This window comes from Juglans regia, chromosome 11 (genome assembly GCF_001411555.2).
Source record: "Juglans regia cultivar Chandler chromosome 11, Walnut 2.0, whole genome shotgun sequence".
Classification (NCBI taxonomy): domain Eukaryota; kingdom Viridiplantae; phylum Streptophyta; class Magnoliopsida; order Fagales; family Juglandaceae; genus Juglans; species Juglans regia.
In genome coordinates this window covers 24,118,431-24,133,188 of record NC_049911.1, presented here as the reverse complement: position 1 = coordinate 24,133,188, position 14,758 = coordinate 24,118,431, and the positions used below count along the sequence as shown (strand labels likewise).

The 14,758-nt window shown below is 35.7% G+C and overlaps 1 protein-coding gene across 6 annotated transcripts; it reads right to left on the bottom strand.

The window, feature by feature from the left end:
• Nucleotides 1-2,240: 2,240 nt before the first annotated feature.
• Nucleotides 2,241-11,029, bottom strand: LOC109002257. Of its 6 annotated transcripts, XM_035695469.1 has the most exons (17): nucleotides 10,998-11,029; nucleotides 10,863-10,893; nucleotides 10,695-10,756; nucleotides 10,305-10,344; nucleotides 10,118-10,176; nucleotides 9,951-10,028; nucleotides 9,578-9,788; nucleotides 8,549-8,877; nucleotides 8,303-8,434; nucleotides 8,069-8,202; nucleotides 7,871-7,968; nucleotides 7,656-7,747; nucleotides 6,937-7,067; nucleotides 6,503-6,702; nucleotides 5,594-6,403; nucleotides 5,192-5,239; nucleotides 2,241-2,591 (listed from the first exon to the last, which is right to left on the bottom strand). In XM_035695469.1, the coding sequence occupies exons 1-14, from the start codon at nucleotides 11,019-11,021 to the stop codon at nucleotides 6,633-6,635; spliced, it is 1,491 nt and encodes a 496-aa protein (XP_035551362.1). In that variant the 5' UTR covers nucleotides 11,022-11,029; the 3' UTR covers nucleotides 2,241-2,591; nucleotides 5,192-5,239; nucleotides 5,594-6,403; nucleotides 6,503-6,632. The 6 variants fall into 6 exon arrangements, with proteins under 6 accessions (XP_035551362.1, XP_035551363.1, XP_035551361.1 ...); XM_035695470.1 differs by lacking the exon at nucleotides 5,192-5,239; XM_035695468.1 differs by lacking the exon at nucleotides 2,241-2,591 and having other exon boundaries at nucleotides 5,045-5,239.
• Between the last annotated feature and the right edge of the window lie 3,729 nt (nucleotides 11,030-14,758).

Genomic DNA, 14,758 nt, shown 5'->3' with positions numbered 1-14,758 from the left:
ATGACATATCATGCGGAAACTGCCTGAGAAGTTGGGATCCCACTCCCAATTCAACGCAAGGTTGAATACTGACATTTAGAGTGCCCTATATGATTTGTATACTTGTGAAGAATTTGATGCCAAATGAGGGGAACTTATTCGAAAATATGACCTTGGTGATAACGCGTGGCTGGAAGGGTTGTATACCAAGAGATCATTTTGGGTTCCAACTTACTTGAAGGGTGTAGTTTGGGCTGGCATGAGCACTACATAGCGATCTGAAAGCATGAATGCCTTTTTCGACGGATATGTGCATTCTGGTACAACGTTAAAGGAATTTGTCAATCAATTTGACAATGCTCTGAGGAAGAAGGTAGAAGTAGAAACGCCAGCTGATTTCAATTCGTGCAACCAAACCATCCTATGTGTGACTCCATTTCACTTTGAGAAGCAGTTCCAAGCGGTGTATACAAATGCAAAGTTTAAAGAAATCCAAGGGGAGGTGTGGGGATGATTTGTTGTAATTGCATAGCTGTTAGCAAACATGGTTGTATTTCCACCTTTGATGTGTTGGATGAAATTTCCACAGGTGACCATGTCAAAACCGTCCATTACGTAGTTTACTATGACGAGAAGGAATGTGATATCAAATGCATGTGTGCACTGTTTGAGATGAGGGGCATTATTTGTAGGCATGTATTTAAAGTTTGTCAAATGAAGAAGATTCATGTAATGCCAGAGAGGTACATCTTGGATCGGTGGAGGAAAGACTTAGAGAGAAGATACACACTTGTCAAAAGTAACTATAATGATTTGCGGTTAAAAGATGTATGAAATTAGCAACGCGTGTATCCCCAAGTGATGACCATGTTAATGCATTCATGCGGGTTTTGAATGAGTTTGAGCATAATTTTAAAGGATTACCACTTGAGTCCGGTTCAACCAAGGTCAATGAGAGCGACGTCGTGGATAAGGGTAAGAAAATATTAAGTCTTAACGTTGTTCGAGGGAAAGGGAGACCTCTAACGAAGAGAAAGGTTCCACCTGTGGAGAAGGCTGCAACGAAGAGAAAGAAGAAACAAGTACTCGGTTTTTTTTTTCTATTAATTGTATATATGTTGGACTAGTGTTTCTTTTCCTTTCTAATAGATGTGTATTTTCTAGCATTTTGAAAATTAGACTTGCAAGAAAATAATTGATGACAAACAAGTTGGAGTTGGTGAGGTCCCTGCCCCCCAAGTTGGTGCTAACTTTGAAGATGTTGTTGTTGGAACCCAATATAGTACTGTCACACAACAAACACCATTGGGCAATGATGAGAATTCAGGAAACATTGTTTACAGGTTTCGGGAAGTATTTTTTGTGGGTGTTCAACATGTATGCCAATCATTATTATATTTTTTATGGGTTATTTGAAAGATTTTGTGAAAATCTAGAGCCTTTTTGTTGGAGGTTGTGGTTGTAAAGAATGTACAGATAATCAAATGAAGTATTTGTATAAAAATCATTATTATATAAATCATAGAAATCTTGAAGTATTTTGTGCACATTCTACTTGAATTGTGGTTGTATGTGACAATTGTTGGTGGAATTTTTATGCATTTCATAATTATAAATGCACCACGTTAGTTGTATGTGAGTTTTGCTCATTTAGGTTGAGTTTTGTTTTGTTTTGTTGCTCATTATTGTTTTCTGACTTTCTCGTATATACCACATTTTGGTATATAAAATAACTAGTTATTTTGTTTAAAAAAAAAACAAAACAAAATAAGGCTGGTAGATGTACAGGTTGCTGCATGTATATACAGTCCCTCCTTGCAGCATTTACAAGATTCTTCTTAATTAATTTGTTGTATATTCTTGCGTGCATGTATATATTCTTGCCTGCAATCTTAATTAATTTGTTGACGCCAAAAAGCGAAGTAAAACATTAACCAAGAAACTCAACATGCTTAGACAAGAAACTCAACATCTTGAGCATTTTGCACTAGCAAGAGAGAGAGAGTGTGTGTGAAAAGGCTCCTATGTCAAAACATGTCTATAACATTCTAAAACATTGACAAAAGCCAACTCATTACATCACATGTTCATTACATTTACTAAACACGATTAATTGCATCACATGTTCATTACAATCAGCTGTCCAAAACTAAAACAGCTTACATGAGTTGAAGCACTGCCCGACATACAAAAATGTTTTTAGGATACATAGCGATTACAGCAAAAATCGCAATAAACAAAAACCACGATGTCAACAACAACACTTTTAAAGTACTATTATACTTCTTCTCCATTGCTTTATATTTGGCAGTTTTGATCGTTACATGTTCATGAAATAACCTCTCATTCCTTTGTTGAGCTAACTCCAATGTCATCTTTCAGCATGGATTTCGTTGACTTTCATTATCAATCCATTCAAAATATTCACATTATTTATTGATCTTAAAGTTTGGGCAATTGTAAAATCTTCTGTCAAAACTATTATTCTTCCCAGATATTCGAAGTTTCGATGGAATGCCACAGTAGCAAAATGGCCTGTCCAAACTTGCTTTGTCTTTCTCTCTTAAAGTCTACGCACTTGAATCGGTATTGGTACTTGAACTTGTCATTTGCTGAAAAATAGATAAACATTGTCATTGGTAAATAGATAAACATAGGCTACTGTGTCATTGGTAAATGGATACCTTGGGTGCACATTACAAAATAGATAGGAATTCAAGAATCCAAAATCTATTTACCACGTAGTTTAAGCATAGGTAGAAAGATTCATAGTTGCACATTCAATTTTTATAGGATACAAAGTCATATATATACATAGAAGAATAAAGAAAAAGGAAATCTCATATTTCACTAACAAATGGATAGATATTCTTGATATTTAACTAACATGTCTACAATTAATTTCCTCCTTAAAATTACACAAATAAGTAGGTAAAAAGAACATTCAGCAATACAGCAGCCTTCTTAGTCTGATCTGGACTGGCAAGCACAAATCCAACAAAAGCATCCAATAAATCCCACTAAATGTTTAATCTGGTGAACCCAAATTTGAACCAATTAATAGAGTACCCCAAATGAGTTCATCCAAGCCCTATTAATCGAGTACCTCAGTTGACTCTACAACTCATTCTCTGGAGACAAGCTCGCCCAACTGCAGCTCACATATGCATGCATCTTGCTATTATTTCACTTGATTTATGTCTGAAGTATCCTAAGTATTTCATATTTAATGGTCTACCATTATTGGAATTTGTAGTACCGAAGGCAAACACAATAAAAACAGCCTATGTCATTGCCTTCGGTACTACAAATTCCAAACTTGAAAATTTTTATCTTGTGCCACATTACAGATGCACACATGTTTATGTCATTGCCTCAATTTGGAGTCATTTAAAGCTTCTAATATTATCTCCTCAAACCCTCTTATAATTGCAACCCACCTCAACATCAGATGGAGTTAAGTTGGTGTTAGCTAAACCCTTTTTTTGCTTATATGGAAGTGGAGTATGGTCCATCACGCAGTGGCATGTTCATAGATGACACCAGAGTTCAAAATCACCAAACCAAACGTTTATGAAGTAACATCTTCCCTTGTTTTTCCTGCTTCAATTTACATCAATGGGCATATAAAATTGTCTTCAAGGGGAAATAAGTTGCTACTTAGTCAATTTAAGCACCATGATTGTTTAATTGACAGAAACACAAACATTCAAATTATAGTATTTAGTCAAGGCATACAGAAAGTTGTTACGTGCAGAGATGAATTGCTGTGTAACTATAGTGTGCAAATGGGCTAGCACAAGTACACGGATAAGCAAAACTAAGGAGTCATTACAGATCAAGATAATGCTATCCTACAAAATTGAGGGCAAAGTCGAGCCACCCCATTATAAAATACACTTTGCTAGGATGCATGAAGACTTTTGGTGGCAGTCCTTTTGTCGAAATATTGTCTTAACCTGTCCAACCAGGTAAGCCAGGTGTGGAACATTCATTTGATTCCCAAGTGTGAGACTGTTCAGTTTTTTTTTTTTTTTTTTAATTATTATTATTTTTTTTTCAGATTGCTGTTTTGAGGTCACTATTCATCATTTAGAGCAGAATTAGTTTTGTTTTTCCGAGTTGCATATAACAAAAAACCATAATTTTTTTTTAAAAAATAACAATAACAACAAAAAAGTTAAAAAACATTGGACAATGGAATTTTTGTGATATTTCATCAGTCAGATGTACTGGCCAGATAGGTAGATGTGAAGTGAGATTTTTTTGAATGTATATGTCTGCAAGTTACCATGAAGCCTCGGCATGATTCACAAAACACAAAATGAGGTGACATTGGGACCAGTCAAAACATTCTTGATCACAAACTTCAAGCTCATCATGTGGCCAAGAGAACGCTAGAGGGTAAAAAGGCTCTACATCATCCCTCTAGTTAAATAAATGAGCATATGAACCGTTCAGCATAATTAGATAGATAAAATAAATAACTGTTATGCACTAATGTAAAGTATAAACATTAATGACATAATTAAAAAAATATGTAATGATATTTATATTCAATTTCATTACGTATGCTTTCAAAGGTAAAGAAAATACTCTACTCTCAAAGTTCAAAGAACAAGACCCTATGGTTGGGGGATTCTTACTATTGGAGAAAAAGGCTAGTGCTCATGAGAGCCATTAATATAACCATCACTAATTTGCTGATAAGTGTATACCTTTCCCCTCCCTGTACCTCCTTCCACCGTAATTAATAGTGTTTATATGCAATTTAAGATCTAAGAGTCATTATAGCTCTCTCATATATAAAAAAATCTCATAAAACCCCCACATAATAAAAGTTCTATAATTGTTTATCCATCCATAAAATTTTCTACATGGGGGTCCAAGTCAAGCCTGATAGAGAATGTTCCCAAGGTCGAAGCCTTTGTTGTAGAGACCAAGCAACAATTTCATTCTTCTCATCTCCCATAGCAAGGGAAATCAATTTCAAACTAATTTGATAAAAAGGAACAGCAGATTTATTTTACTATAAATTTGAAAAGGAGAAAAGGCATAAATCAAATTAGTTGCCATAAATCAAATGACTATATCTCTTGAACTACCCATCAAGGCATAAATCAAATCCGTATTGATTTAGAACAATACAAAACAGAGAAATCTTATAATAAGTCCAAGGAAAACAGAAACAGGAAATGCAATGTGTGCATACATAGGGAAAATGGCCTGGATGCCTAAAATGAATTTGTGAGATCCAGACCTGTAGCACAAGAAAAGAATAAGAAAATCATGACTAGGAACATCAGGATGCTAGCCTAAAGGAGACTAAAAGTAATAACCAAAGCTTAAAGTGCTGAGCCAAACTACAAGAAAATGGTTTCTTCTACATGCAAAATATATTTATAACACCATCAAGCTCCAAAGCCTAAAGCTTCAAAACCAAAGCTTCTACATGCAAAATAACGGACATGCTTCAAAGCCAACACATGGAATTTTTTAGTACCTAGTGGCGTTATCAATCCATATCCCTACATATCCCATAGCCCAGATTACAATCACCATAACAATGAGATTACAATCACTCAAAAAATTACAGGGCATTTAAAAAAATTACCCAAATCGCCTTTGTGAAGAACAGCGGCAGGAAGCTTCTCTCGAGGTCTAGATATGTGATTTTTCTGGGGGTCGAGCTCAGTCCGTCATCGCGGCTTTGGGAGTCCAGCTCCGTCGAGTTGCCTTTGTGGTAGTGATAGTCAAGGTCTTGAGAGAGGGATTTCTGAAGGGAGGTTGTGGTAGTCTGATTAATTCAGGGAGGGAGAGAATTGAGAGAGGAAGAAGTTGATTAAGGGAGGGAGAGGCGAGAGAGGGAGTGTCGGGAGGAAGGAGAGGGATGAACGAGAGAGGGAAATGAGGAGAGGTGAGAGATGGTGAGTTCGAACTTCAAATTGGACCGGAGGAAGAAGTAAACCGGTTTGCCAGGTGGCCTTTTGTGTGGCGTGTGATCGGTAGAACCGGATTATGAATAGATTTTTCCATTCTAATTTGATCGCTAAATTACTGCCCCCCATTCTATAGCACAAGAAAATGTAGCTACTTCAAATATTTCTAAAGAGAGTGACTTCTAGTGAAATAATTTAGCTGCAACAGAATAAAAGAAACAGACTCAAGTATATAGCTAATTGTGTGGGAATGCATCCATCAAAGTTCACAGCTTATAGATACTTCCTCGTGAAAGTAGCTATTTCAAATATTTCATATCAAATCTACTCATCTGTGCTGTTCCAGCCCCGAATAAAATTGAAAGCTAAAAATTTTACTTTCTTTCTGTCCATCATCTTGTCAAATGATCAGATTCAAACCATCTGAGTGTGTGTATGTATGTATGTAAATTTCTTCCTTTTGCACAGAATCTCTCATCTTCCTTCTGCACAAAGAATGGTCGTTAGTGTTAACAACTTGCACTGGTTCCAAGGGAAAAAGAGAAAAAAAGAGCAGAAAATAAAAAGGATCATAGATGGGATACTTTGTGCAACCATGTCTCTTGCCCATGCCAACGGAAACAGAGTTTGGTGGCTGAACACACAGACTCCAGATGCAACTGAATATGGCACTTTATCCTTATTATACATCTACTTCTGGCATACTTTACACGGTCAAATTAGAACTTGGGAGAAATATGTGGAGAGAACAATACTCTCATCATTTCCCACTTGAACCTCCCTCCTGACAAAATAAGTTTATTGTTGAACTTCATTCATATAACTTTAAATAAAACAGAAGAAGAAAACGTTAATAATCCCCTTGAACTAAACTGTACAATAGCAGCTTTTTCAACAGAATATAATAGTGCAGCTGGAAAGAGACTTCCTTTTAAATCAATTATATGAGCATCCATTGTCTTCTAATTAAAACTTGGATGGATAGAGCAGTGGAAATGTTGAATTTTACAATTCATACCATGGGGGGTGAATGCGAATCAAGTTCCCAACTTCAAGGTCAACGTCACCGCTAACCCTAGGATGAAAAATAATTGTTGTTTTCCTTCCTCCATTTACCATTGTTTGAGGGCTCCCTGACTGCATGGGGCTCTGCAAAACAGGCATGCACCATCAGCTATCATTTAACAGGCATTTGAAAGAAGAATCTTATTTCTAATTCACATCTATGGCCAGCACTAAGTAACCTTCTTCATATCATTGTTTTAAAGAAGAGGAATACTACATACAGTCGTGGAGTGCGCAAACGCCGTGCAGTCGCTTTGAAAAAGAGTGGGGTCCACTATTAAAAAATTAATTTCTTTTCATGTGGGTCTCATATTTATTCACTTTTTTTAAAGCGACTGCACGGCGCTTGCACACTCACGACTGCAAGTATCATTTCTCTTTAAAGAATGTAAACCTAGCAAGGATGGTCGAGAATGTTGATTTTACAAAAATGAAGTATCACTTCCATGTCATCAAGAATAGTTCTATTCACCAAAACGTAAAAATCCAGATTTAAAGTGATCTGTAAATAACTAAGGTTGTAGCATTGCGTCAAAATAAAAATTTATAATTTGGGAATATTATTGTCATTAAAAAATAAGGAAAGACTCTTTCAATTACTACCCTCTTGGACTGAAGTGGTAGCCACAAGTAAGGGTTGCATGAGCAAGGTTTTGCAAAAAGACAAAGTACCTCCATGTTCTTGACAAAAGAGCATTGGCAAACCGTCATCTTTGCATCCAAGCATCTTGCAAGGATCTTAACAACAATGCAGTTTGCTTCATCTGAGGAGGTATCGACGAATAACAAATGTCAAGCAACAGGAAATACAGAAGAACAAAAATACTCATGGTTTTCATGAGTAAACATGCTTTTCAGGAAAAAAAAATTACAGTCACAAGCCCTACCATTTGTACTAGATCCAGTCTGCAACTTCTTCAAGAAAATCATATCTCTTTCTTTTTCACTCTGCATGAGCTGCTGCAACTTCCCAAACAAACCAATTCTGAAGAATTTGGCACACACTCAGTTCACTCCTACAACCATCTACACCATGTAATATATATGGTGAGATATGTTATACCAAATTTTTGCCTATTATTTACCCTGATGGTTTAGGAACTGCAACAAGGGCCCCTTCCTCATTTAAAAAAGTAGCACCTAAAGCTGCTTGAAACCGGTCTGTCATAGTTTGCCCTTTCATATCTGGGATATTAACCTCTAGTTTTTGATCTCTAGCCTGCTTTAGCATATAATCAATAATACATATTGTATATAGTATTAACAAGAAAGGAAGGAAGGGGGTGAAGGGGAGGACTGCGAGTAGAGACGACAAGTACCTTGTCCTCACTAGATGATCCACTATCCATGGATTCAGGGGAGTCCTCGCTGTCAACAGTTATATCTCCCAGCGAAGAGAGATTTCTCTTTGTAACAATCTGTACCTCTTTACCTCTCGTATTACTATACTGCTAACTTATTTAAAAAAAAAAAAAAACCTTGCTTGATTGCTGCAGATACCAGTTGAACTGGGAATAAATAGCCAGATGAGAAAAAGAACAAAAGTTCTGGCTCAAAGAACTGACCTTTGCCGAAACTCCTTTCAGCACAACAGCCCTATCCTGAAGGCCATCTAAAAGATCAGCCATTGATTGCTCAATGCCTCCATGCCCAAGAGCTCCTACTTCAGCGCACACAACCTCTGACTGAATTTCGTTCTCTCTTTGATAATCTTCAAGAACCCCAGCAATTGAATGTTCTTCAGATCTAGGCTCAATTGTTTCCAATCTTTCGGATGCTTCATGATCCTTGAGTGACACATATTTTTCATCATTAGAGATAGAGGGACAAGAGAGTCCTCCCTCACGTGACTGGAACCGGAATAAGAATTTTCGTTTAGCCTTGCATCTCATGCCTGCAACAGTTGATCCTCAAGTTGACCATATAGAACCAGGTTCTCATCATAAACATAATTTAAAATCATCCACAAATTCCATGCAGAGCAGCATCACACATCAGGTCTTATAGAAAGTTGATCACACCACAAAAAAATCCACAGTTGCCTCATGTACACAATCTACAACAAGTCTAACACATGTACATGGATTAGCATCAGGATATTACTGATTTTCAAACATTGATGTACTCATCCATTCAACAAGGTCTATACTTTGGAGCATATATGACCCTAATTCCCATTATTCCCTGTGAAAAGTAATTAAACAAAGAGCATATTTCACATTTCCTTTCTGTTGTATTTCTGATCACTATTTTATTTTAATGAGTAACACCTTTAAGTCAGGTTCCTACTCTTAATAAAGTGGCATGCGATGAATCCACAGAATGATCATTTATCCAAAATTAAGTCACATGTATGGAGTATGAATTTAAAAGATAATGAAGGTTGAAAAGCACCTTATAAAAGACAAACATAGATTTGATTAACAACCGGCATATGTAAGGTTAACAGAAAGATGTTCCATGGGAATGACCTTTTTACCTCTCCCATAGTTTGATATGTACCAGAAAATTCTACCTGAAGATAAGTACTAAATACATAGACAAGTATATGATAGACATCAGTGACAAGCAATCATAAAAGAGAGAAAAGTCACCTTTTTGGGGTTTGTTTGCGACAGGGTAGGCATAATGGGATGATGAACCTGGAGCATTCTTATTCAACCATATTAGTGCATCAGCTTCTTTGCTTATATTGGACCATGTATGTGCCTCATCTTGCTTCCCACTTCCAAAGCTGTGGTTATCATCTTCATGCCACTTTTTAGTGCCAGAGGTAGCAGAAATTTTTAAAGGCACGATGTTTTCCTATCCAAACAGATTACAAAAGAACATTACTATCTTGCAACAATAAAAAGAGAGACGAGAGACCACATATCCGTGGTATAAACATAAAATAAGTAGGTGCAACAGGTGAATAGCAACACAGCAACAAGCAAAAAGCTAGACCTAAATCCTCTTATATTGTACCTCATCATCAGAGATGTTTTCCTCATTATGGAACTGAGGCATTTCAACATCATCTTCTTGAGAGACATTTGTTTCCTTCTGATTAAACCAATAACACCATACAACTATTTTTATATAGCAATTGGGTATAAAGATTAACAATAACACAAATTTCTAATGACTCGTGCCTTGTCAGATAAATGGCTAGTTTTCCTTCCACCATCCAATTCAAGGGCACGATGGGCACCTGCATTAGAGAAAGGTTTTTCAAAGGTCTACTTGACAATTATTAACAAAACGCCAGAAAAAGAATTGAAAATGTGCCAACACTCATGAATGAGCTTTTTCAAACAAGTAAAAGAAAAAAATTTATACCTTTCAGTATCTCCAGCCGTAATGGAAGTTGCAATTCTTCCTACCAAAGTATAAAATTATAGTTACAATTTGATCATAGGGCATTAAAAGGAATTCACATCGAGCGTGTAAGGACAACATTTATCCAGTGTAAAATTGATCGGTGAGCCGAAACGCTGTTACATTGAACAATCATAAAATGCCCAGAAGTCAGTTAATTTTCAAACCGAAACTCTCCATTCAAATTTGAAACGACGTCCAAACAAGCATATGCATGTGCATATGTGCATATGTGTGTATATATATATATAGGTATTTATGTATATATTGATAGGTGGATAAAACTTAAAAGCCTTAGTAAGTAGCACACCGTAGACTACAAAAAAAAAAAAAAAAGAGTAGCATACCGACCTTTATATCCGACTGCCGATATACACAATTTTCAGGAAAATCAGCATCGAGATCTTCATCTTCTGCAAAATTATAATAAAAATGCCGACCCATAAAACATCACGCAGGATAAATTGGAGAGAGAAATATAAATACAGTAAAGCGTAAGCATGAAATAGTGAGGAGCACCGGAAATGCTCTGGTCAGAGTCTGGATTGTCCTGGGGAAAAAAAAAGGAATCAAAAAGTAAACAAAGGATGGTTTTATTCGGTGAAATCGAGCAACGTGAGAGAGCGAACGGATAGTTTCATAGAGGGTTTTTACCCGGAAAACGTTTTGCCGCCGCATCTGGTGTCCGAATGACTTCAAGTGTGTATGGCTTCAACTTTATTTACTCTGCTTTAAAAGATTAGAATAATTTTTTTTTTTTTTATGGTAATATCATTGTTTAATTTTTGTCCATAATATTAAATGATTAAAAAAAATAGTAATGTTATTTTCGTTGAATATGTAAGTGTTGTACAGTCATTTTAAAAAAAAGTAGAGTTTACTATTAAAAAATTAATTTCTTTTCATGTGAATCTCATATTTATTTATTTTTTTTAAAGAGTGGGATCCACTATAAAAAAGAATAGAGTCGCTTTGATATTTGTAGTCGTGAGTGTGCAAGCGTCGTGCAGTTGTTTTAAAAAAATAAATAAATATAGGATTTACATGAAAATAAATTAATTTTTTAATAATGAATTTCACACTTTTTCAAAATGACTATACGACATTTGTAGACTCCACAACTGTATGTAACATTATATCTATTATTTTCATATATCTATTATATCGATATATTTGTTAGGGGTGTTCAACCGGGTACCGGACCGGGTATCCGGGTATCCGGGTATGCCTGGCCCGGAAACCGGATTTCAAATCCGGACCGGGTTCCGCCCGGATATACCCGGGTTATGACTCGGGCTGAAACCCGGATTAACCCGGATTTTTACAACCCGGAAATCCGGGTTCCGGACCATACCCGGGTTTTCTTTTTTCTTCTTCTTCTTCTTTTTTAAGTCCATTTTTCAGTTTAAAAGCCTAATTTTTTTTTTAAATGCCTATATTATATTAAAAACTATTCAAGAAAAATACATGTTGAAGAGCTTAATTCCATTTATGTTAAAGCCTAAAAGCCTTTCTTTATTAAAAGAAAATGTTGAAAATCATAATTTTTTTAAAAGCCTATATTTTATTACATTCTTTTCTAAGTCAAAGTTAAAAAGCATAATACTAACATTGTCAAGAATAATAAAAATATATAAAAATTAAAAATTAAAATGCATTCAATCCACTATATATTACATTATTTGTTATTTATACATTACAATACAAAATACAAAATTACAAGATATGAATTACAAAATAATTAGCATAGTCTTCCATCAATGATTTAATCTCACACCGAGTAGCAACTTCAAGTGATCTGACTGACTGAAAGAAATCTTGCAAAAAATAAAAGTTTTGAATACTTAGAAAAGCTATGTAGTCTTTTAATCTCACACCAAATTGTATCGCCAAAATTGTTGATGAGAACAAAACTCACCTTGAGATAAATTCCAATTCTTCTCTTTATGGAACAGCAAGATAAATTACACTTCCAAGCTATGTTCCTCACAGTTCATAACAAAAAGAATGACAAGTTAACATGTCCCAACACTTCATCAGAAACACTAGCTAATTAAAGGAAGACACTCAAATAATAAACCAAATATGTCAATCCAAAGCTTTTGGGAAGAAAAATGCTACCACCAAAAAATACATTTGATCTCTCACAACATGGTTAAAAAGGAATTCCACGTCACCACACCTGGACATGTTTATACCAAGTAAACAAGTGGTACTCTTAATATATCTTGAAATGCTATGAATGTCATAATAAATTAATGTTTATACAAGCAGTTTTAATGTTATGGCATGTCATAATAAGTTGGGAGTATCACGTAGCCGTATTTTGCGGCTACTTAATAATTGTCCTTGTTCAAGATCAAATGATCAATCGTATCGGCGATTTCTTTTTGTGTTTGGGAATAAACTATACTAAAATTGCTCCATGGTATAGTCCTATGAAAAAGCATCACCAAAATAGATCATGATTAGCTGGAAACGTATGTGTTGTTTCACTTCTATTAATTAAGCACAAAGTAATTTCAGTGTAAATTTCATCAAATGCAAAATCTGCTTTTCAGATCCTCATAGATATAATAAAATACTAGGGGATAGTACTCCTCTAGCAGTACTATTATGCATTTTCTCGTAATTTAGAAGTACCATACTTCCGAAAAAAATGTATTTGTTGAGAAATCTTTTGAACATGATACTAACCTTCAGCTTATTATAGAATTGATGTACGAACATGCTATGCTATGGAATACTAACCCTTTATATATATTGTCCTCATTGCTTCTGCCTTTCTAAACAAGATGCAGTTTTCTAATACACTTTTTCTTTCTATCTTAATTATGTCCTTTAAACATTAACATGTTTAGTATAATTAATTAGTCGCCAATTATATTTCAAAAGATCAAGCTAATGACAATAGGTAGATCATGTAATCATTTCATTTATGTTTTTTCGTACACCATGCATCCTCACGTGTACCAAGAAAATTTTTGAGCTTATTAGAGCATAAAACAATGAGTATCAAGCATAAGGTATAAAGCAAAGCAGAAGTTATATCAATTAATAGAAGAGAATCGACAAAGGAGCCAAGGAAAAGAGCTAATCTCTGTAAAAAGTTTCTTTAAACTTAAAAGCTTACAATATTGTAACTTGGACCGAGAACACATTGCCATTAAAGTAGCTCTAAGAAACATAGGAAAAAGATGGAAACATGTTAACAACCATCCAATCTAATGACAACCAGAATTATATTTGTGAGTTTGAACCACAAAACTGAAGAAAATAACATTAAAAAATATTCAGAAATCAAATTATATTCTCTGCCAAAAATATCTTCCTATCATATGTAAAGAGAAAAACTACACGATAAACCAAACAAATCTGTTATAAGAAACTGGGTTCAACATCATCTAAAACTAATGCCCACGATCCAGATCTAAAAAACCCAGATCCAAATCTTATTAGGAGACTCTATGGTTATGGATATTTTCACTCTTTTCCCTTCTAGGTCTCACAAATCCAGATTACTCCATTCAAACATTCACATCACAATAAACCCAAAATCAACAGAGAGAACAAAAACTCAGTTGCAAAAAGCAAGCCAAGACCAGAAAAAACAACAGATCTAGCAAAATAACGGCATAAAACAGACCCAAATCGAAATAATAGCACCAACACAGAGTGAGTATGTGAAATGGAGAAAAACTAACCTTGGTTGTAGAAGTCGACGACGGCCATGAGGAACAGATCTTCGATTGGCAAAGGAAGAGTGACAGGTGCTAGGGTTTCAGCACGAGAGAGAAAGAGAGAGAGAAGAAGACGACGGAGCCACAAGTAAAAAACTCGAAGAGAAGAGAGAGAGAGAGGGAACGGATGAAAGCTAAACCTAAGAAAGAAACTGTGAAGAGAAACTCGAAGAGGAGAGAGAGAGGGGGGACGGATGAAAGAGACGAACTGCTAAACCTAAGAAAGAGACGAACTGCTACTCTCGATGAAGAGAGACCTTCGTTTTTACGTATAAATGCGGGTACCGGATTGGAAATCCGGAACCGCTTTAAGTTACCCGCATCCGGACCGTATAGGTCCGGGTTTTATAATCCGGATTTCGGCCCGGATTTGATCCGGGCCGAAACCCGGAACCGAAAAACGGGTATCCGGGTTTCGGACCGGGCCGGATAAAAATCCGGCCCGGATGAACAGTCTTAATATTTGTCATGCACAATCACTCATTTTCTCGCTCATGCCATAACGAGGGCCATGGCCAATGGCAATAGTAGCCATGGATCTCACATCGACAGTCGGGGCTATTTTATCTTTTATCCACGATCATATTAGTTAAAGAAATTTACACGCTGAAGATTAGCACACGATTAATCAGGGATTGGATGTAATCGGGCGTTATGACAATTAACTAAAGCACC

Excerpts from the sequence above, each read along its gene's own strand:
- LOC109002257 (XM_035695469.1), bottom strand. The coding sequence starts at position 11,021 with ATGCGGCGGCAAAACGTTTTCCGG. Across the intron at positions 8,878-9,577 it reads CGCAAACAAACCCCAAAAAG|GCATGAGATGCAAGGCTAAA; the intron begins GTGACTTTTCTC and ends CAACTGTTGCAG. Across the intron at positions 8,203-8,302 it reads GATCATCTAGTGAGGACAAG|GCTAGAGATCAAAAACTAGA; the intron begins GTACTTGTCGTC and ends ATGCTAAAGCAG.